The sequence below is a fragment of the Monodelphis domestica genome, chromosome 1 (assembly GCF_027887165.1).
Source record: "Monodelphis domestica isolate mMonDom1 chromosome 1, mMonDom1.pri, whole genome shotgun sequence".
Classification (NCBI taxonomy): domain Eukaryota; kingdom Metazoa; phylum Chordata; class Mammalia; order Didelphimorphia; family Didelphidae; genus Monodelphis; species Monodelphis domestica.
In genome coordinates, this window is record NC_077227.1 from 136,332,515 (window position 1) to 136,356,547 (window position 24,033).

The following is a 24,033-nucleotide window of genomic DNA, read 5'->3' on the forward strand; positions in this document are numbered from 1 at the left end:
AATTCCCTTTTTCTTGGAAAGACTGGAGGGGGTTTAAGAAGCCATCTAATGCAACCTATTCATTGTACATATGGAGAAACCAAAGCCTAGAATAGCTAAACGATTTGAATGCAGGATTGGATCGGCAGGGCAATTGGTCTGGTTTGATATCTTTGTAGAGTAGGGGCCAGAGAGAGAGAGATATAGACAGAGAAACAAAAAAATAGACAGTGAGAGAGTTAAAAAAAATGACAGATTTCACTAATTGAAACAGGGCTTTGTATTTCACATTAGCCCAATCACTCTAAGCTCATAGCAAGCAGTTTTAACTTAAGATAGCAAGAGAAGAAATGCCACTCACTGATACAAAACAAAGTATCACAGGAGACAAACCCAGAGACCACTTTTGGCCTCTTATGCCATATCCCAAGTTTCAAGGCACGAATACAAGCTCTTTAGTAACTGCCAATGCACATAGCAGAGATGCAAGGGTGACGAGATCATGCAAAATGTATCTTTTTTTATCACATATTGGCCTCCACTCTAATTAACCTACTCCCCTATCATTTTCCCCCCTTTCATTTCTGTCATCTCCATTTCACAGTATCAACAGCCCAGTGAAAAGAGGCCCAGACATATTATTCTACTTGGAAACTGAGTGTCTCAATAGGGGTGACAAGCCTTTTTTTTAGGTCATTTATCTAATTGCTCTTTGCAGATAAGAATTAATTAGCCCGATTATTTTTCTTGGTTTTTGGATGGGTTCCCCACCTGAAGAGAAGAAATTCCTTAGTGTCAGTGATTAATTGCTCAGCCTGAAGCTTACAGCTTCACGTTTGTAATAAATGCCGATCGTCTCTTTAGGTCACATTAAGATCCAGGTACGTTGTGGTAAAATGCACAGGATAATAAAGCACTTGTATAAATAGGAATAGTAGCATTTGATTTTGATTAAATATTTTAATTGATGAAAGGGTGAAGGAGCTTCAAAATGTTGAAAGTAAGGGCACCCATTTTGGGTAACTTCTGTCTCTCCACTGTGGGTTATGTGGCATATCAGAGAGTATTGTAGTAGGACTTTGACTAAAATAATGTTAGAGCTTAATAATCTGAGGTCTTGTTGCTTTCTATAGCTCTGTGAAAGAATACCCAGACATGCTCGCAAATTCACCAAAATAATGTTTATTTTTTATGGTACTAGTAAATGAGCTTTAATCATGGCATTACCACCAATTTAGATATTTTGCACATTTCCAAGTAAGTCTAATGTAACAAAATTATCATAAAATCATGTTAATTTACAATAACCCCTAATTTCATTCAATAAGCATTCATTAGGTTCTTCTTAAAGGCAGTAAGGTGGTATAGTGATAAAGTGCTTGATCTGGAATCTGGAGAACCTGAGTTTAAATCTGGCCACAGACAATGTAACTATATGACAGTGGGCAAGTCATTTAACTTCCAAATGCCTCAGTTTCCTTAACTGTAAAATGGGGATAATAAAAGCATAGTAATATATGGGAATGATAATAATGGGGATAATAAAATAAGGATGAAATGAGGTAATATTTGTAATGTGCTTAATTCATTTAGCAGTACATAGTAGGAGCCAAATAAATGCTTATTCCCTTCTTATATGCAAAAGAGTATCTTATGATTTCATAAGGTTCTATGGAATATGGTTGAGAAGAATAAAATGAACAAATGTCCAAGGGCTAACATGAAATAACAGAGCCTCTGTGAAAATATGTACTTATAGACTACTAGGCTGATGAAACATGCACACAAATAACAACAGAAAATTATAAATACAACAGAAAGGCCAAAGTACTCAGAGTGATTCGAAATAATTACTTCCAGTGAAAGAATGAGGAAAGCCTCCACGTAAGTAGGAGGTGGTTATCTGCACTTGGTCTGGAAAAATGGAGGCAATATTAATAGGAAGGGATTAGGTACGGGGTATGGAAGAAGTCCATTCAATGTGTAGAAGTGGGAAAGGACAGATTTTTTTTTTTTAATGAATGAGCCAAATTTGTTTGGAGCCTAGAATAGGCAAAGAGAAGCTGTGAAGGTAAACTAGTCAGACTGTTTAGAGCCTTAAAGGCAAAGATGGAAAGTTTGTATTTATTAAGTAGGCAGTGGGAATTGACTGAATGTTTTCAAATAGAGATGAGCTTTGTAATTAGTCCTATGTTCTAGAAAGATTAAATTGACAGTGGTATAAAGAAACAACTACTTGGTGCAATGGATAAAGTGCTGGTTCTAGTCAGGTGTACCTGAGTTCAGATGTGGCCACAGATACCACTAGCTTCTGACCCTGGGCAAGTCGCTTGACTTTGCCTTATTTGTAAAATGAGTTGGAGACGGAAATGGCAAACCATTCCAGTATTTCTGCCAAAAAAAAATCCCAAATGGGGTCAGGAAGTGTTAGACATATTTGAAAAATGAAGGAACAAATAAAGAATGGAAATAGAGTAGGGAGAGACTAAATTCAGAAACATCTGCATAGAGGTTATTGTAAAAGCTCTGAAAGTAGGTAGGATAGCAATATTTGCATGGACAATTATAAGGGCTATTCTCAAAACTCAAATAACTCCATGATCTTATTAATAGCTAGACATTCCCACCTGTGTTTGAAAAAAATAACCCATCTATGCCTCACCAACATGTTTGTGTCCTTCCATAAATTTGCCACTGGGGACAATCCCATAGACTCATAAATCTAGAATTGGAAGTGATCTTAGAGGTCATCTAATCTAACCCTATCATTTTACATAGCAGGAAACTGAGATCTAAAGAAATGAAGTGATTTCATTGAAAATGAAATGAGGCTGGATTTAGACTAAAATTTTCTGATTCTAGAGACAGTGCTCTTCCTATTGTTTTGTAGTTTTGTTTCCCGAGTTTATCATAGCCAATGGATTCATCCCTAAGCGGTCAGTTCATCCATTACCAGTGTCTCTCTCCATAGCCCCTGAAAATCCAATGTTGTCCCAAACCCTTGATGAGGCAAATAAATTAGGACATCTTAGAGGTTAAGGAAGAAGAGGGAGAGACTTTAACAGAAGTTTAACAGTGGGCTCAAAGCAAGGGTCAAAGCCTAGGTGGCAGCTCCTCTCAAAGAGGAGATAGGACCAGGTAGGATGTGGGCGGGGCAAAGCTGGAGGGTGAGGGGCGGGGCAGAGTGGGCGTGGGGCGGGGCGGAGCGTGAGGCCAGGTGGGCAGCCATCATCACGAGGCGGCCTGGCGGCCTACCCGCCTCCCCTGGACCTTCCTTCCGCCCTGGGCCTCAGGTGCTTGGTCTCCCCGCCACCGCGTCCTCAGCAGGCCCTAGCCTCCAGCCCTCCCGACCTGTCGGCCCCACCGACCCCCCTCCCTCAGGCTGGCCGGGACGATGACGGAGCTGCAGTCGGCACTGCTTCTGCGAAGACAGCTGACAGAGCTCAACAAAAACCCCGTGGAAGGCTTCTCGGCGGGTTTGATAGACGGCAATGACCTCTATCGATGGGAAGTGCTCATCATTGGTCCTCCTGACACCCTGTACGAGGGCGGCGTTTTCAAAGCTCATCTCACTTTCCCTAAAGACTATCCCCTCCGTCCTCCAGAAATGAAATTCATCACCGAAATCTGGCACCCAAATGTTGACAAAAACGGAGACGTGTGCATTTCTATTCTCCACGAACCTGGAGAGGACAAATATGGCTATGAGAAACCAGAAGAACGCTGGCTGCCCATTCACACCGTGGAGACCATCATGATCAGTGTCATTTCTATGCTGGCCGACCCTAACGGAGACTCACCGGCTAATGTGGACGCAGCCAAAGAATGGAGGGAAGACCGAAATGGAGAATTCAAAAGGAAAGTTGCTCGCTGTGTAAGAAGAAGCCAGGAGACTGCTTTTGAGTGACAATTCTTAACCGCTGGAAGCTTTCTTTTCAGCGTCTCCAGTTGAGAAACGTGGCACTTTTTCTTTTCTTTTCTTTTTTTCCCCACCTTGCATTCTTCTATTGCTGAACTATTGTGGCAGAGACTTGGCTGCTGTAAAACGTGCCAGTTATCGCGATGCTTACCAGATACTTACAAGCCGCCACTTAAAGATGATTACATATTTTGAATTCTAATGAACTGCCATAAACTTCTGGAAGAATTGTAAAGACATGTACATAGCACAACATGATCTGGATAATATACATATTGTTCATGTACATCCCGAATACACAATGTATCAAATGATGCTTCTTGTAGTTAGGATAAAACTCCTGTACAATTTAAAGATTTTAGCAGGTTTTCTTTCCCTATTCATTGTTTCTATATCAGTTTAAAGAGATTCTTAAAGCATGTCAGATATAAACCAATTAGGATTAAAGTTGTCCATTTAATTTTCCTTTAAACCATTGAGGCTTCATTAAAATCTTTCATTTACTAGACTTTTGTATTTTCTTTGTTTGGAAACATTCCTCTTTGCTCTTGTATCTTGCTGTGGCAGAAAATTTAATGATGAATTGAAAGGGTTTCTTCCTTGTTTTGTAATCCAAAGCATTCATCTTTTGGATTGTAGCAAGAGCTCTAGAACCCAGTTTTTTTCTACTTCTAAAGTCACCTGAATGACAATCCAAGTTTTGTTTTTTGTTTTTATTTTTTCAGTTGTGTTTTGCCTTCCAACTCTGAAGAACTTGGCAGATGAGATTGCTGAACAATTGTCAGTGATATTGCAAAGATTATGGAGAACGGAAGAGGTACTATAGGACTGGAAAAGGGAACATGTCCTGATTTTTTAAAAGAGGAAAGAGAATGGAATCTGCAAACTATAGGCCAATGAGCTTGACTTCAATTCCTGACAAAATTCTAGAATGTATTATTAAAGAAATGGTTAGTGAACATCTCCCCGGATGTGATGGTCACAAAGAACCAGAATGGCTTCATCAAGAACAGGTTGTGCCTGACTAACATTATTTACTCTTTTGACAGTGCATTAACTGGTAAATAGGGGTTGGGGGAGGAAATTACAAATATTGTTTAACTATATTTTAGGAAAGGGTTTGATCATATTTCTTGTGCTATTATCATGGAAAGAATGGTGAGACAGACTAGAATATAATATATTTAGACATATTTGAAAATGATTGAATTATTGAACTCAAAGAGAAGCCATTAATGGTTCTATTTCAGCTTGAAAGGAGGTCTCCAGATAAGTACTTAGCCTTATGTATTTTAACATTTTTGTCAGTGTCTTAAAGGCATAGGTGATGTGCTTATCAAATTCGCAAATGACATAAGACTAGGAGGGATGGTTAACTAAGAGGATCCAAAAATATCTCAACAGGCTGAAAAATTGAGATAAATTTAATAACACAAAACTTAATAAGGATAAATGTAAAGTTTTACATGCTTGGTTTCAGAAAATTTACTTCATAAGTATAAGATGGAGGAGGTGTTACTAGCAAAAGATCTAGGGAATTTAGTGGGCAGATGTAATATGAGTCCAAAGTGTGATAATAGCCATAAAAAGCAAATATTATGCTGGGTTGCATTAAAAGAGGAATAGCTTATAGAAATAGGAATGTAAACACTCATATATACTACCCTAGTCCAGCCCACATCTGGAGTAATACAATCAATTCTGGACATCACACTTTAGAACATAAAATTAAAGAGTGATTAGAGAAGAGCAACCAGAGTAGTGAAGGCCTTTGAGTCCATAGAATATGAGGTGCTTAACCTATAGAGAAGAATGATCAGGGGAAACACAATAGCTTTCTTTCAACATGTGAAAAGCAATCATGTAAGATAGTAGACTTATTTTGTTTGGCCCTAGAGGAAAAAACTAGGAAAAGTGGAGGAAGACTGCATAGAGAAATATCTAAGATTGATATAAAAAAACAACTTAGTAACAGCTCTCCCAAGTAGTATGGACCATCTCAAAAAGCAATAGTTTCCCCCTTACTGGAAGCCTTCAAGTGGAGGTTGGATGACCTACCACTTATTGGAGATGTCATTGTGTGAATTTTTTTTTTTGGTTTAGGTTGGAATAGATGGTCCTAAGATCCTTCCAACTGAGTACTTCTGATGCTGACTGATACTGATTTTACATACACAAGGCCTGTACAGTTCAAAGCTTTCAAATAACTCCTGCTTATGATTAAACATATTATTTTTTTCCTAATTCCTTTCTTTATATGGCCCTTCATTTTTCTTTCCTTCAAGTCTTCTCTGTAGGCTTTTCTGATCTTATGGACAAGAAAAATGAAATTTGATTTGGATTTGATTTTGAAATTGTCTTAGGTCACGAATTCTTAACAAGTAATTCAGAGGTAAATTGCATAAGAATTGATAACTGGTTTCATTAGAAGGATTGAATTAAACTGAAAATCAAATAATCTAAGATTCAACCAGAGTAACTGGGAGAATGATTTTAAAAGGGAAGATTAGCTCTGTTAGTTCAGTTTGGAACATAATGAGAATAAGTAACCTTTATATGAAGATATCTAGCAAAAAATTGGAAATATAGGATTAGAGGTCAGGGAGAAAATGGAGATGGGAATAAATATTTGTCAGCTATTTGCATAGACATGATAAGGCAATTGGAATGGATGAAATTTCTAAGGCAGAGAATTCAGAAAGAAAACAAGAGGGCCACGGATGTAGCTTTAAAGAACAGCCTCCCTTAAGAGTAATACATAAGAATCAGGTCATAGGATTATAGGATTTATGGTGAGAGAGAACAATAAAAATTGTTTAGTCCAACCATTCATTTTACGGATAGGGAAACTGAGGTCAAATTAGTAAATGAAAACAAACAAGATCTTTCATAAGTAAGAGGTGATCTAGGAGATTGTAGTAATTCAACAGAGGAAAAACTTTCAAGTAGGAGCTAGCTATGGCCAACAGTATCACATATTGTAGAAAGGTAAATGAATATAATCAGAACAGTCAATTATCTTTGGCAAGTAAGAGGTCATGATGACAGTAGTGAAAGTCTCATTAGAGTGGTAGAGTTAGAATCAGATTGCTAGAGCAAGAGTTGTCAAGGCAAAAGGCAAATATTCTTTCTGTAACAATGCCATGGGAAGGAAGAGAAAACTGAAGGGAGAATTGAGGTCAAGGCCATTAAAAATTTTTTTTAGGATAAGATAAATATGAATGTTTGTAGAAAACAGTAAGAAACAATTGAGGAAGAGTTGGGAGAGAGATAGATAGAGAATGATCTTCTCCATGTTTGCTAGCAATCTTTTAATTGTTAAATCATGTGACCTTTTCTAAGTTTTCATTCTTCTTCTTGACTACTCTGCAGCTTTTGACATGATGGACCACACCCTCCCCCAACATATTCTTTTTCTTTCTGTGGTTTTCCTTCAAGGTTCTTTAATGATATCTCTCTCTCTCTCTCTCTCTCTCTCTCTCTCTCTCTCTCTCTCTCTCTCTCTCTCTCTCTCTCTCTCTTTTCTGACTACTATTCCCCAGGGTTTTAGGGGGTAATCCTAAAGGTTATTGTATTATCTAATGTCATTATTCATAAATCCCTATGGTATAACTCATTATTAATCAAGCAGTTGAGATCAATTAGCTTTTACAAAAGGTTTTTACTGGGAACATGCAAAGTAAGAACATGATCTCATCAACTCCAAACCTATATCTCTTTTCTGTATCTTGTATCTTGTAATGCCAACTGCCTGATAAACATTCCCACCTGCAAATACTGTGGGTCAAAAACTCAGCCTGTCTAAAACTAAAGTTATTTCTCCTCCTTGAACTTTGCCTTTCTCTAAGTTTCCTTATTTTGGGGGATGGTACTACCATCCTTCCAAATGTTCCTGTTTTCAATTATAGTTGTTGTTCAGTCATTTTTCAGTTGTGTCCAACTCTATGATTCCATTTGGGGTTTTCTTGGCAAAGATACTGGAGTAGTTTGCCATTTCCTCCTCTAGCCCATTCTATAGATGAGGAAACTGAGGTAAACAGAATAACTGACTTGCCCAGGGTCACATAGCTATTAAGTGTCTGTGGCCAGATTTGAACTCAGGAAGATAAGCCTTCCTGGCTCCTGGCCCTGCACTTTTCACTTTATCTACTGTCCCACCTAAGTGCCCTTTAACTATAGTCATCTTCAATTATTCACTTTACCTTTTCCTTAGAAATCACTAGCCCTTTAATCAGTTACCAGATTTTGTATTTCTACTTCCACGATATCTTCTCCACTTGGGGAGCCATCCTCTTGCCTTCATCATCTCTTACCCCAAGTTTATCAATACATTCTAAGTAGACTTCAATATGTTTTTGTCTCTCCTGTCTCCTTAAAGGTGTCAGAACTCACTAGACCTTGCCAATACTCAAATACTGACTCCAGAGTAAATTTCTAACTCTAGAGTTCATCTTTCTTCTTTTTCCTTATTTTTATTGAAAATGGAAATATCCTCCCAGTCTCTCATGTTGACTTCTTTAAAGCCATAGTCAAGTCCTCTCTGTTACCCTACATATCCAGACAGTTAGTAAATTTTGTTGTTCTACCTCTACAACATTTCCCACATTTATCCAGTCACTGAGTCACCACCATAATTTAGACCAGTGATATGCTGGTAAATGTTGAAAAACAACTACATATAAAATATACTTTCAACTTTATTCTTTATTAACATTTTTCCATCACTTTTGTTAAATTAGATTTTAATTGGTTGGACATAAATATATTTAATTGGTTATTGCCAGGGATTTAATTTCTAAATCCCAAAATGAATTATTCAAGTAAATTGAATTTATGATAATTTATTTACAATAGAGGGAAGATATTAAGGAAGAGAGAAAAGGGGAAAGAGAGAGACAGATCTGTCTTCCTCTGAGCCAGGTAAGAAATTCTAAGCGCCAGCCAGGAGAAAGGAGTCTCAAGAGGATGGGCCTTTCTTGGAGGTTCACACATCCAGAAAGGGCAAAGAAACTAAGTCAACCTTTCACTCACCACAGTGACCATCTAAAAGGAAATCAATCTGAGGTCTCCTGCACAAGCTCCTCCAGGGGTCCAGTTCCACAGCCAAGTGTCTTCACTCCAAGTCTGAGTGTCTGTCTTCCAGTCTCTCCTCCACTGTCTGTCTTCCAGTCTTGTATGTTTCTGTTTCCTCAATTTAAAGACCTTTTTCTCTTGTGTCACCTCCCCTAAATTTTATGTCTACCAATCACAGCAGATGCTCCTCTCCAGGACTGCTCAATGTATGAAATGGGTGTTCACACCTTTTGTAGTTAATTATACCTTTTGTGGTTAGTTAACACCTTTTTTTGGTTAGTTAACACCTTTTTGTGGTTAAAATGGGTAGATTTACTTTAAATACTGAGTTAACACTTTGGAGATTAAAATATAAAAATAGATAGGGGATTACAATTTAATCTTCCCATTAAAGGAAGAGCACCAAACTTCACACTTTCTTAAGTCTAGTGAGTCAACAAAACAATAAATCAAGCACTGATTTATAGTATTTGCCAATTTCCAAAAAGTAAATGTTTACACCAAAAAATTTTAAATAGACTTGGGAGCTAATATGAGCTGGTTCCAGAATAATGGTGATTTAAACCCTAATAACACTTTTTCTGGATAATTGTTATAATAAATATTATAATATATATTATAAAAACTATTGCCTCTTAATTTTCTCCCTGCTGCCAGACATCCTCCACATAATTGCTGCTGCAATTCTCTTAAAGCAAAGATATGATCATGTCACTCTCCTGCCTAGTAAACTCCAGTTCTCCTTATTTGCCCTTAGGATAAAATATATATTCCTCTGTTGGATATTTAAAACACATCATAGTCTTGCTCCTTTCTGCCAACCAATTATTATTATATATTAGTTCTAGCTTCCTTCAGTTCTTCCGTCACAATATTACATCTTCTCTCTGCCTTTGCATAGACTATTCTCCATTCCAAGAATGCCTTCTGTCCTCCTTTTTGCCAAACAGAATGCTTTGATTACTTCAAAGCTCAATGCAATTATCATTACTTATAGGAGGAAATGTTTCCTAGTCCCTCTAGCTGCTAGTTGCTCCTTCCTACTCCATTACTTTGTATTTTCTTTGGATATATTTTGTATAATTTTTTACCTAAGCACATTGATTCCTCAATAAAATGAAGCTTCTTGAGGACAAGAACTATCCCTTTTCCTTTCCTTTTATCACTAACAGCTAGCAAAGTATGCAGCACATCAATGATTGATTAATAATTAATAAATGGTCATTAATTTGTACCTTAGGATTTAAAACTTTTACCCTCTGTCTCTAACTTTATTTCTCAGTTCTTTAACATTGCTCTTAATTTCCTCCATGTGTTAACCGACCTGGCATGTTTGCTATTCCCCCAAAATGATATTCCATTTCTTTCTTCTGTGCCTGTATTTAAGTTCCCCCCATTCCTATTATGAATTCCTCCTTACCTCTGTCTCTTAGAAGATAAAATTTGAGACTTGGCTTGGAATATTAGATAGAATACAAAGGGGTTGGAGTGCCACTTTGGAAGCTTAATAGCTAATCTCTCTGAGCCTCAATTTTCTCATATGTAAAATGAAAATGATACTATAACTACATTACTGTCTTATTGTGAAGATCAAAAGAAATATGTAAACTTTAAAGGGTTCTATAAATGCTAACTGTTGGCATTATTATAATCCTTCATTTCCTTCAAGGCTGTAGGAAATAGTGGAAGCCTTTCCTGATCTCCTCATTTTTTAGTTCTTTCTCTTTTCTTGAATTATCTAGCTTGAAGGCAAGAAAAGTTTCAGTTTTTTATCTTTGTATCTGAAGCACTTAAGATGTGTTGTTGTTCACTTATTTTGGTTCTGTCTGATTCTTCATGAGTCCATTTGGGGTTTTCTTGGCAGAGACAGTGGAGTGGTTTGCCATTTCCTTCTCCAACTCATTTTAAATATAATAAGGACACTGAGGCAAATGGGTAAGCCACATTTGAACTCAAGAAGATTAGTCTTCCTGACTTCAGGCCCTGCATTCTATGGACTGGGCCATTTAGCATAGTATCTTGGAAATTGTTTAACTGAATGATCAATAATAATAATAATAGTTTGTAAAAGTTTGCATGTTTTATCTTATTTAAGCCTCACAACTACCCTGTAAGGCAATGCTATTGTTATCTCTATTTTACAGATAAAGAAAATAAGACTGAAAGACATTAAGTGATTTGAGAATCTAGCAAGGTGCCTGAGGCAGGATTTGAATTAAAGTCTTCCTGATTCCCATTCCAATATTCTATCCACTGCCCCATTGAAGAAAAGGATGCTGAAGGAGAATAAGAGGAGGGTAGTATCTAAGTAAGAGGGGGAAAGTGCTGAGCTTTGATATAGATGAGGACTTCTTCAGCCTTAGAAACTGGAGAACAAAAGAAGAGGAAAAGAGGTCCTGGAAAGGATTAATGATATTCATTTGAGATGGCATTAATCTCAATTTTTTTAGTGAGGTTATCAACTAAAGTGGATGGAGGAGGGAATGTTTGGTAGTTTGAAGACTCAGGAGAAGGGTTGAGACATCTTCTGTGGGGAATGTGATAATTAATCAATAATATTTTTTTTAAACTTACCATAGTAGTAGTGAGGGCCTATTTTGTATTAGATACATTTCTAGTGAATCCAGTCAATACATTTTCTTACCTTGCTCAGCAGAAATATAAAAGGAAGAATAGCAGGACAGGAAATGCAGATGACCAAGGAGTTGAGGTATTCAAGACTGGAGAAGAGTTTTATTACTGAAATAAGTAAATATAAAACCAATATTGTGAAGATTAAGAAAGGAAGTTCCAATAGAAATGATGGTCTAGGGGGGGAAAAGGAATCAATTAAGGGAGCAGGAGTTAAGATACAATCCAAGGACAAGTTCAGGAGAAGAAATTATATGAAGGTTGAAAGGTTAAAGATGTTAATTTCAAGTTGGAAATCTTAGTGAATTAATAGTTGTAAGTGATGAGGAAATTTAGGGTATGACTACCCTTGTTTGTGGCAGAGAGTAGAATACATGTCTGACTTTAAAATAAGAAATCGTGATTCAAACCTTCATTTTACAGATGAGGAAGCTGTGACCTAGCTGTTAAATGCAACCTTTTAAGGTCATATCTATGTTAATAGCAAAATCAAGACTTGGACTCCAGTCATCTGACTCCCAATATAATTTTGAGAAGCTGCAAGAATTGATAGACTAGAGAGTTAGAAGGATCATTAGCATGAATATTGATGTTGTCTAGGATAATTACAATAAAGAATTATTGAAATAGAAAAATTTGGGGTAAGAAAATTAGTATTTGTGTAAAAAAAAAAGATTTGTGTAAAAGAAGAATAATTAGCAGAGGGACAAATTGGATTTGGGCCAGATTGAAGAGAAAGAAACTAGCTAAATATCTATTGCAATAGTTCAAAAAAGTATAATGGGACTACAGAGAAGAGATTTGCTTAGAAAAATATTGTGTAGGTAGAATCAATTGGAAATTTGAGAAATTATAAGTACATGAAGGTAAAGATTATGTTTTATTTATCTTTGTATCCTCCTCCAAAAGTACCCATCATAGTGATCTGTACAAAAATATGCTTTCAATAAATGTTTTTTGCACTAAACAAAAGGATATTTGTTTTTAATTAGCATGCTTTTATAATACTTTCTCAGAAATTCTGTATTTAAATGAATTCCAATTATTTCATATTACTTAGTAATAGTTTGTCAGATTCCTAACTTTTAAAAATGTTAATTTTTTTAAATTTTTGCATCACAATTATTTGTGAAAATACCCTTCATTGTAATGCAAGAAAGGAAAAAAATCATTCAGTACAATGACCATGCCTAAAGTATATTTAAAAGTCAAACTATAGAACTATAGAAACACTAGAAAGCAGTTCATCAGAAATTGGGCTTAGACTAATATGCTATTCCATATACCATAATAAGCTTTTAATGAATAGATGACCCAAATGTAAAAGTCAAATAAATTTGTAAAAGTCATATCTTTGAAAAAAAGAAGACAAGTAACAATACGCTCTATTGCAATGAATAGGAGAAATTTTTTAATAAAATTTTATCATCTTTTACTTTTATATCCTCTACATTTTGCAATGTATCTCCTTCTCGGAAATCCATCCCATATAAGAATGCATAAAAATTATAAAAAGAAAATGAGCAAATCTAATAAGCATATCCAAAAAGTCTGATATTATCTGCAATATTCTATACCACAAAGCCCCAACTCCCCAATTCCTCATTACCTCATTTCTGAACCTTGCCACTTTGCAATTTTACTCCACAGAAATATCAATTCACCTGTAGAGCTAGATTTTAGATAAGGGTGATTTCAGTTCTGCTCTCCCACCCCTCCTCCCCTTCTCCTTTATCATCTCCTTCCTCCTCCTTCTTTCTTCTTCTTCTTCTTCTTCTTCTTCTTCTTCTTCTTCTTCTTCTTCTTCTTCTTCTTCTTCTTCTTCTTCTTCTTCTTCTTCTTCTTCTTCTTCTCCTTCTCCTTCTCCTTCTCCTTCTCCTTCTCCTTCTCCTTCTCCTTCTCCTTCTCCTTCTCCTTCTCCTTCTCCTTCTCCTTCTCCTTCTCCTTCTTCTTCTTCTTCTTCTCCTTTCATCTTCTTCTTTCATCTTCTTCCTTCTTCCTTCTTTCTTTTTCTCCATAATCCTAAGGTTATTGTGGTGTCTAACACTATTATTCATGAGTTCCCACCAATGTGTTCCACATCATTAATCAACAAGTTGATATCAATTAGCTATTATGGAAAGTTATTTTTTTAACTGAGAATGCATGGCAAAAAAAAAAAAATTAATCAAAAAGCAGTCTCCACAAACTAGAGTGCATTCTTTTGAATTCACAATGTCCCTAGGGAAAGTGGACTTAAAATTAAAGTGTAAAGTAGTAAATCATACATGTAAGAGGTATCTGGGACATATTATTTTAGCTTTGGGGAGTTCTCTTGAATTACTGATGTCTTGATTCATTTATAGAATTCATAGTTATCCCTTATCTCTTTAATTGTCACACTCCTTGAATCTGCCATTAAGTTGGATTTCCAAATCTATGTGGGGGTGCTTACTCTGCTGCTGGTCACTATCACCCTAAAGATTGTTGTCACTATTGATTTTGGATTCTGCTACTGTTTCTGGTTACTGGACCTTTTATGTGTAACCTCATCTCATAAGATCACCATCTTTAGAATTCCTTCTTCAGATTCTCATACACTGAGATCATAGAAGAATAAATACAAACAAAAGTGCCATGTGGTAATAGACACATGGTGATCATTTAGGGCAAGGCAGCTTGCTGCCACTACTGCTTCCTGGGAGCTCACAGAAGTTTGTTTTGGTTTTTTTTTTGAGGTACAATGATCTATTCTTTATTAAATTTTTATTTTAATAACTAATTTCCACATAAATTTTAAAAAGTTATATGATCCATATTGTCTCCTTATTTTCTTCCTTCCCCCTCCTGGAGCTGACATGCAATTCAATCTGGTTTATACATGTATTATCATGTAAAATGTATTTCCATATCTTTCATTTTTGTAAGTGAATGATCTTTAGAACCCAAACCCCCAAACATATAGCCAAGGAAGCAAGTGATAAATCATATGTTTTCATCTGCATTTCTACTTCAACAATTCTTTCTCTGGAGATAGATAGGCATTCTTTTACATAAGCCCACAGAATTGTCCTAGGTCATTGTATTGCTGTTAATGGCAAATTCTATCACATTTGATAGTTCCACAATATTGCAGTTACTGTGTATAATGATCTCCTGGTTCTGCTTATTTCACTCTGCATCAGTTCACGTAAGTCTTTCCAGCTTTTTCTGAAATCATCCTGTTCATCATTCCTTGTAGCACAATAGAATTCCATCCCTTTGTTTACAATTCTTTGCCACCACAAAAAGAGGAGCTATAAATATTTTTTGTACAAATAGGTCCTTTCCCATTGAGTTTACAGATACTCTATATCTCTTGTCACCAGAAAGGAAAAGAATGAAAAATTGGTGGTCTGTCCCTTTGGTGTTTAAACTCACTTCTACCTCAGAATTTCCTAAGTAGTTAGCCCTTGACTAGTCAGCTAATTAAAAGGTTTCAGCTTAATACTTTAAGTCCTGTATTCACACTTTCCTTGAATAAGGGCTCTTCCCAACTTTCTATCTAGTAGGTAAGCCTAGAACAAGGGAGAGAAACATCTATGCATGTTCTAAGGATTAGAACCAGGCAGAGAATATCTATGCTTGAAGAACTGTACCATTACTGGTCAATTTCCCCATTATACTAAGAAAACACTCAAATGTAGGGTAATTTGTGATCAGACAAGGGTTTGCAGGATTTGATATTTTGAATTACAGCTGGAACTCGTTTGCTTTATAGAATATATCTTTTTTTTCTAATTACATTAAAAAAAATTTAATACCCTCTTCAAAAAAATTCAGTTCCAAACAAGGGTTTGCAGGATTTGATATTTTGAATTACAGCTGGAACTCATTTGCTTTATAGAATATATCTTTTTTTTTCTAATTACATTAAAAAATTTAATACCCTCTTCAAAAAAATTCAGTTCCAAATTCTCTCCCTCTTTCTCCTTCCTCCTCTTTGAGAAAGCAAGCAATTTGAAATACATTATAAGGTGCAGTCCTGCTAAACATGTCCACATTAGCAAACAGACAAAACAGACAAAAATAAAAGACAAGAAAAATATAGAAAGTAGGGGGGAAAAAACATATAATTGATTTGGGTTCAGGCTCCATCAGTTTTTTCCCTCTGGAGGGCAAATGGCATTTTCCATTTGGAATTGTCTTGGATCATTATATTACTGGGAATGGCTGAGGGATTCACAAATGATCATCCTTATAATACTACTTTAACTATGGACAGTGTTCTCCTGGTTCTGTTCATTTCATTCTGTATCAGTTCATGTAAGACCACATTTTTCTGAAAGCATTCTACTCATTTCTTATAACACAATAGTATTCCATGACAATCATATATTGTTACTGGTTCAGATATTCTCCAATTGATGTACATCACCTCAATTTCCTATTCTTTACCACCAAAAAAAGAGCTTTTTGCATTATTTTGTACACATAAATCCTTTTGTTCCCCTTTGATATCTTTGCTTCAGGAGAGGTGTTGCTAAGTCAAAGGGTATGCACAGTTTGATGGCCCTTTGGGCATAGTTCCAAATTTCTTACCAGAATGGTTGGATCAGTTTGGTTCATAATTTTACTAACAGTCAATTAGTTGTCCCAGTTTTCCTACATCCACTCTGACATTTGTCATTTTTCTTTTCTGTCATATTAGTTGATTTGATAGGTACAAGGTAGCACCTCAGAATTGTTTTCAATTACATTTCTCTCATCAATAGTGAATTTAAGTATTTTTAATGTGATTATACATAACTGATTTCTTTTTCTGAAAACTACCAATTAATAACTTTTGACCACTTATCAATTGGAGAATTATTCATATTCTTTAAAAAAAAAAAACCCTTACCTTCCATTTTAGAATCAATACTGTATATTGGTTCTAAGGCAGAAGAGCATTAAGGGCTATAGGCAAGCAGGGTTGAATGACTTGCCCAGGGTCATACAGTGAGGAGGTGTCTGAGGCCAGACTTGAACCCAGGACTTTCCATCTCTGGGCCTGACTCTCAATCCACCTAGCTGCTCCCAAATTACTTGTATTCTTAAAATTTTATGTAAAAAAAAAATCTCACTTGCTGCTTTCCTTTTAATGTTGATTTCCTTATTTTTTAAATCCAATTAAACATTTGTTGTAATCAAAATCATTCATTTTATATCTTGTAATCTTCTCTATCTCTTCTTTAGTTATAAATACTTCTCTTCTTTAGATCAAGCAGGTAAAATATATCATATCACCCTAATTAGCTTATGATACCCTTTATGTCTAAATCATGTACCCATTTTGACCAAATCCTGGTATGTGATATGAGATATTGGTTTATACTTAGTTTCTGCCAAACTGCTTTTCATTTTTCCCAGCAGTTTTTGTTAAATAGTGAGTTGTTGTCCCAAAAGTACAGGCCTTTGAATATATCAAACAATAGATTACTATGACCATTTATTACTGTGTCTTGTATATCTAATCTCTTTCACTGATCCACTAGTCTCTTTATCCAGAAATACATGATTTTTTTTTCTAGTTCAAAAAATAACTTTTGCTAGTGTAATTGTTGTGGAACTAAGGATATAAATTAATTTATGTAGAATTGTCATTTTTATTATATTGGCTCTGCCTACCTATTAGCAATGAATACTTCTTCAAGTTTTTAGATCTGACTTTATTTGTATGAAAAGTGTTTCATAATATGTTAATATAGTTACTGAATTTGTCTTAGCAGATAGACTTCCAAGTATTTTGCATTGTCTGCAGTTATTTTAACTGGAATTTCTCTTTCTACCTCTTCCTACTAGGCTTTGTGGGTAATATATAGACGTAATAATGATTTATGTAAATTTATTTTATATTCTGCAACTTTTAGGTTTTAATTGTTTCACCTGGGCTTTTAGTTGATTCTATAAGTATATCATCATAACATGTGCAAAGAACAATAGTTTTGTTTTCTCATTGCTTTTTCTAATTCCTTCAATTTAGATTCTTTTTTTTAATGTACTATCTTCCATCATTAGAATGAACTCCATGGATGGCAGGAACTCTCTTCTTGGGCTTATATTTGTATTCCTAGAGTTTAGCACAGTACCTTGCACATAGTAAATACTTAAATGCATATTACGTTTACCTGACTTGAGAAGAAATAATGATTGAAGGAAGAGGAAAGGTCAGGAATAGGGCTACCCTTCTTCACATATTTAGCTTATAGAAAAATATCATCATAAAGTATAAATACACTAAATTCTATATCACCTAGATTATTAAAAGAAATCCTAGGAATAATAGGAGACTATTATTCATCCCTCTGAGTCATGTCTATCCAACAGAAAAGAAATGAGAGGGAAAATATTGAGATATTGATGGGAAATATTAGATTTGACCCACCTATGGTAACTATTGAATAGGAATATATTCTCAGCATCCCACAATATCTTTATGAAAATTAACTATGTGCTAAGATATGAACAATCATAAAGTTATTTTTAAAAGGCTGATATGATAAATAAATTCTTTATAAATGAGGTATAATAGCAAAGTCTTGAAGTGTTCATATATATTTCTAACTGTTACTCAATGTTTCTTTTACTCTATATAATAATTGTAAGAATGGAGTCATCTGGTGCCAATTTCCTCACTCAAACTAGTTTTACCAATCCCTCTTAGTGACTGAAGAAGCTTGAGTATAAATCCTATATTTTTGAGCAAATCATTTAACTTCATTGAGCTTCAATTTCCTTATGTTTGAAATTTGGAGTAGATGAACTGTGATGAACTTTGCCCCTCTATCCCTCCATATTTTGAAATCTCTAAATAAAATAGAGATGGGGTGAGGGGAAGGGAAATAATCATATGTCTAGCTCCTCCTGTGTGCTAGGCACTGTGCCAAGGTCACAAATATATCATTTTATCTTCACAACAACCCAATGAAGTAGGTGCTAGTATAGTCCCCATTTTGAGAAAACTGAGGCAATCAGAGATTAAGTGACTTGTTCAGTGTCATACAGCTAGTAAGTGCCTGAAGCTAGTTTTGAACTAAAATCTTCCTGACTCTATCCACTCTATCCACTGAGCCACTTAATTGCCTGAAAATGTTTTTTTATTGTTTGAGTTTCCATCACTAAATGAAGACCAGTAATTTCCCTTCTTTGGTCACCTGTACAGAATTTCAGAATTGTTCTATAAGGTTGAATGCCTTTGCTTCCTTTTTTTTTTTTTACAAAAATAGTGAAATTAGTTAACAAGCTGTCAGACAAAGATTTCTATACTGTATTCTCTTTTACATGAGCTGTTGAAAGGTAATTATTGGCAAGGTTGACATCATTTACAATTTACTTCAGTATGTTTGCAGTTACTATATCCCTTAGGAAAATAAATTGTTCTTCCATGATAATTTGAAATGGACATTTATTTCATCTTTTCCCCCCATTTTGGTTCAATTTGATAATTTACTCAGGAAGCAATAGGCAGTGATTAAAAATATAGAGAAACTTGTTCTGTATTTGAAGAAGTCAAGAATACCTTGACACTTGGAGATAAAAATAGCAGTGTCCTTTGGTTATGCAAAATATGTATGTACGAGAAGGCATATGTAACTATTTCAAACTAAGTGCAGCTTGCTTTGTAGTTAAGGTTATCAAAGGACTAAATTCCATACCTTCCATGTTATCTTAGGGGCACCTGTGGTATAATGAAGAAAAACCACAGTGTTTGAATCTGACCTTGGTTTGAAATTCTGTTCTGCAGTCTATTGGCTTATGATGTTAGATAAATCAAAACCTCTCTTGGCCTCAGTTTCCTAGACTCTAAAATGACAATATTGGACTAGATAATCTCTAATGTTCCCTTTCACTCAAACTCTGACCTTTTTCTTGCTCTCTCAAAATACACGTCTTTTAGATAGCAAATAAGCTGCCTTTATGCAGCACTAATGAAGTACCCATCACTTTGGTTGGCAAAGGCAGATATGGAAAAACAAGGGAAAACAATTTTAAAGAGATTCATATTTCTTCTTGGATCTTTATTTTGCTCTGCTCCCTCTCCCCAACCTTCTTTTGAACAACTATATTAAGTCCATAATAAAAGAACTGTATAAGAAAGAAAGAAAGAAAGAAAGGAAGGAAGGAAGGAAGGAAGGAAGGAAGGAAGGAAGGAAGGAAGGAAGGAAGGAAGGAAGGAAGGAAGGAAGGAAGGAAGGAAGAAACATCAGTATTAAGAACACCTTTCCTATTTTCAAGGCAGTTTCTAAGAATCCCTAAAAATGGATTACTCCTTGTATTTGTTACTGATAGAAAATACATTGAATAAATGTCCACCTTTTCTGTAAGATTACCATCCCCCCCATTTTCAGTGTTTTTTAAATTCTTTTGATTATAGCATGGAATAATATTCAATTAGGTAGCAATATTGTCTAAAACAATTGTTAATCTCACCTTTAATAAGGTATACTCTAATCCCCATCATGGGAACTCACAGTGCATACTGAGGAAAAAGATGCTATAAATTGCTGTGTATCAAGACTATCCTTGCTAATATTCAACCCAGAAAAGGTTAAGGTGAACCTTAATCCACTCTCCTGCTACAAAGTAAAAAATTCAGCCAATCTTAGTTCAGAAATGATCACAAAAGGAAAGTTTCAAGATCTTCTCAACATCAGTAGAGCACAACCTAGCCAAACCCACCATAATCTCAAAGTCTGTTCTACTAGCCTAATAACCTGAGCTGCCAGATGGGGAAAGCTTCCAAATGTCAAATACCCATCAGAGCAACAAATTTCCTAGTAATTCTCACTCATTCCACCACAATCTTGTGCTTTGTTTGGCCTTGTTTTCATGGATTTGTGCTGACTTTGTCCTGCTACAAGCAGTGTGTAGTCTAATCTCATTCAAATACTGTGGCCAATATAAGCTTGAGTCTCTCAGTTGCTCCCAACTTGTATGGAGCAATGGAAATACCAATAATAAGAAGATATACATGTGATTAGAACCAGAATTGCCCCAGGGAATTTAAAGGAATTGAGCTTGTGTAAGTAACAAAGCTGAGAACCCAGAATCTGCAAATATAGAGTGTGTCCTGTTGTTTCAAACACTATACTGAACACTGTCTTATTGTCGTTGAAAGAAAAGGATTCTTTCATGCAGGAACCTATCATACACACCTAGGTCTTGGAAAGTATAGTTTATCTAGAAAAGTTTACAATACACTTCTGATGGTCTGTATCTTGTCCAGTACTTAAATATGATTGCTCATTTTGTGTTACACTGTCTTATGTTGACATAAAAGTATTCTATGGAACCTAATTCCATCAATTTCCTTTTAGGATTTAGTGAGTTGCACTAAAAGAGGAGAAGCTGCAAAAAAAAAAAATCTTATTTTTATTCACTAAGGAAGAACTGGCAGCCAAAGAAGAATTGATGGGAAGCTTGGGAGAAACAAGTTCTGGCATCTTAGCATCTGTGACAGATAAAGATGATTCCAGATGGTTTCAGTGTATAGTTGAGATTTGATGAGAATGCATTCTAAAAAGTTCAGAGAAATGATAGGTAGGATTCCATTTCCTAAGATTATATAAGAGAAGTGAAGTTACAATAAGAAAAATTGAATGATCTAAAAAAAGAAATTCTGATAACACTACCAAATTATTCTGAAGAAGAGCAGCAAATAAAAGACTTGATGTGAGTGCCCAGGAAACTCATTAACCAATAAATATGTAACATCTAGATGTTGCAAGGTAGTAAGAATTCAGGTGTCAGAGAAAAGAGAAACTGATGGTAAAATCTACTGTTTCTACTCTCCACCTTCTTTAAGAAAAGAAGAAATGGAACTTTAGCTTTAGGGACCTATATTCATACTCTCAATCTTATTGGGGTTATAAGGTAAAGAAAAGAAAACGAATCTCTAAATTCAGTTTAAATGTTCTGCTTGTTAAATTGTTGTTAAATCCTTAGAAGACATAGCTGCACACCAGTGAACCCTCTTACCTTTTAAGCTACCCCACCAACAGGCCCACTAGCACTCTCATACATTAGTCAATGACATATCTTCAGATGTATGCAAATACCAGCTAGACTTTCATAAAGAGAGCAGACATAAGTATATAGAAAACAAAAATATATAACAAAAACAAATTGCAAATTAAAATCTTTATATTAATGAACAAACAACTAGGGAGAAGAGAGGAATTGAGTTTTTACTTTCTTCATATTTTGTGCATTATATTTGCAGTCTGATCAGAACTTTAGCCGCAATGGTGAGCTTCCACGATTGAGAGAGGTCTCTATACTGTTCATACAATTATCATCATCTTCTCTTTTCCCTTGGTGGAAAGCGATTCTGGGAAGGGAAACTGCTCCCTCCATCACAGTTGTTTCTATAAAGCTTCCAACTACTGCCCAGACATCTATTCTGCTACACTTCCCTGCTTTTCCCAAATTCCTTTATCTTGCCAAATTCCACATACCCCAGTCCCAAAATTATGCAGTATTTCCATTGAGATGCTGAACGTTATTTGCCAGGAGACTATGAAATTAATTCCTGGAGAATTATCCCATCTGAAAATCTGTCTACATTAGTAATATATTTACAGGATAGTGACTTGACTTTTGGTCACATTGACAGAGAACTCCTGGATAAGGAAACTTCTACCAATGCAGGTCAGTACTTTGACTACAATTTATAATTTTAAAGGAATGCTTAGGTACTGAGAGTTTAAGTGACCTGTCCAAAGATCTCAAAGTCAAGATGTATTGGAATGAGTACTTCAATACAGAATTTCCTAGTTCTGAAATGCAAATGAGGCAACACCTAAAAGTTCCCTGGAGAAATGCCTCCTTCTTTGTCATGAATCACTATATGAATCTGCTTCTTCTTCTTCTTCTTCTTTTTTTTTGGTAATTATTCTATTTTTAAATAACAACAATTACCCAAAATAATGATGTTGAGTAGACAAAATTATTGAGGTTTTCCATCACTGGTTTAGTTTCTGCCTTTTAAATTTTAAATTTAAGTTTATTTTGTTTTTTTTTTTAATGTCTTTCTCCCTAATACCTAAGCAGTTTCTACTTAATATAGAAGTTGTAAGATGTCCTGACAAAGCAGCTAAGTGTAAAGAAATAGCTGCTCCTCTTGCCTTTTTTTCTTGTCAATCATTTAAAACCCAATGGAATGTGTTATGAGGATAAGTTAAGATAGTGTGAAAGCTGCTGCTCAGCAGCATTTGCTCAGAAGTTTGGAAATGATCATTTTGTGAAACACTCTCAGTAGTAGGATTTATTTTAGTCTTATCTTTATCAGTGACCCTGTAATAGGGGACCTTCAGAATAGTAGACTAACTTGTCTATGATTGTTTTTATTCTGATTTGTGAAACCATCACTTGGCATTACAGAATCTTCTAAAGTATAGTACCTCTTGACATATTGCTAAGCCCCCTCCCTTACTATCTGTACACTATCTATTAAAGCTTGCCTTCCTGCCTCCTCTCTTCCTTATAGAGATGTGATTAATGCAGTGGTTCTCAACCTTTCTAATGCCGTGACCCCACAATACTGTTCCTCGTGTTGCAGTGACCCCAAACCAAAAAATTATTTTGGTGGCTACTTCGAAACTGTAATTTTGCTACAGTTATGAATTGGAATGTAAATACCTGATATGCATTATGTATTCTCATTGCTACAAATTGAGAGGTTGAGAACCGCTGGATCACATATGCAATGGTTCTTTTGGAATCACAGGTAGAAAGGAATCAATCATGATGAAGGAATAGTGTTATAAAAGAAAGAAAAAGGAATAGTCTCTGGAGCGTACAGAAACCTAAGCACTCTGAGCTCTACTGCTGGATATACTATACTGATCAGAGATATCAGAGGCCCAATATAACTGGAGAGTGCCAGAGGAAAGATCTAAGTATGGGAAAGGATTGGACAAGACATAATTCCTAAAGATTAAGGTTGCAGTAGTGTTAAAAGAGGAGGAAAACATTCGTGTTTGAGGATGTGAAACTTATGTTACTTTATAGTTTGGGGTTTGTAAGGCTATCACTTGAGATTCTGTTTATTTCTTGACTTTACTTAGAGAAAAAGCATGTCACCAAATGAGTTGACAGTGGTGCTTATGCCTTGTCTAAGATGGCAGCTCCTGCCCAGTTGTGCCTCATTGAGAAGTAATTTGGGTTTTCTACCTAAACAATTTATCTATAAAAGTAGAACTCTTTATTAAACTAGTTAAGGACTGGCATTAGGGACCTTAGAAGTCATTAAATCCAGTTGCCTAATTTTACATGAAATTGAGACTCAGAAATGTTAAGTAATTTGCCTATAGTCATGCAAATATTAAGAATCTGAAGCAGGATTTAAACCAAACAGTTCTCCACTTGTATTCATTTCCTTCAACAAATCCTTTATAATGGGTGTATACAGATAGCTAGAGTGGCAAAGT

At 35.4% G+C, this 24,033-nt stretch overlaps 1 protein-coding gene across 1 annotated transcript; it reads left to right on the forward strand.

The window, feature by feature from the left end:
* Positions 1–3,161: 3,161 nt before the first annotated feature.
* UBE2G1 (ubiquitin conjugating enzyme E2 G1) lies at positions 3,162–9,505 on the forward strand. Its single transcript, XM_007479412.3, has one exon. The coding sequence runs from the start codon at positions 3,374–3,376 to the stop codon at positions 3,884–3,886; it is 513 nt and encodes a 170-aa protein (XP_007479474.1). The 5' UTR covers positions 3,162–3,373; the 3' UTR covers positions 3,887–9,505.
* The last annotated feature ends 14,528 nt before the right edge of the window (positions 9,506–24,033 follow it).

Bases quoted from the DNA above. Each gene is read 5' to 3' on its own strand.
- UBE2G1 (XM_007479412.3), top strand. From the start codon at position 3,374: ATGACGGAGCTGCAGTCGGCACTGCTTCTGCGAAGACAGCTGACAGAG.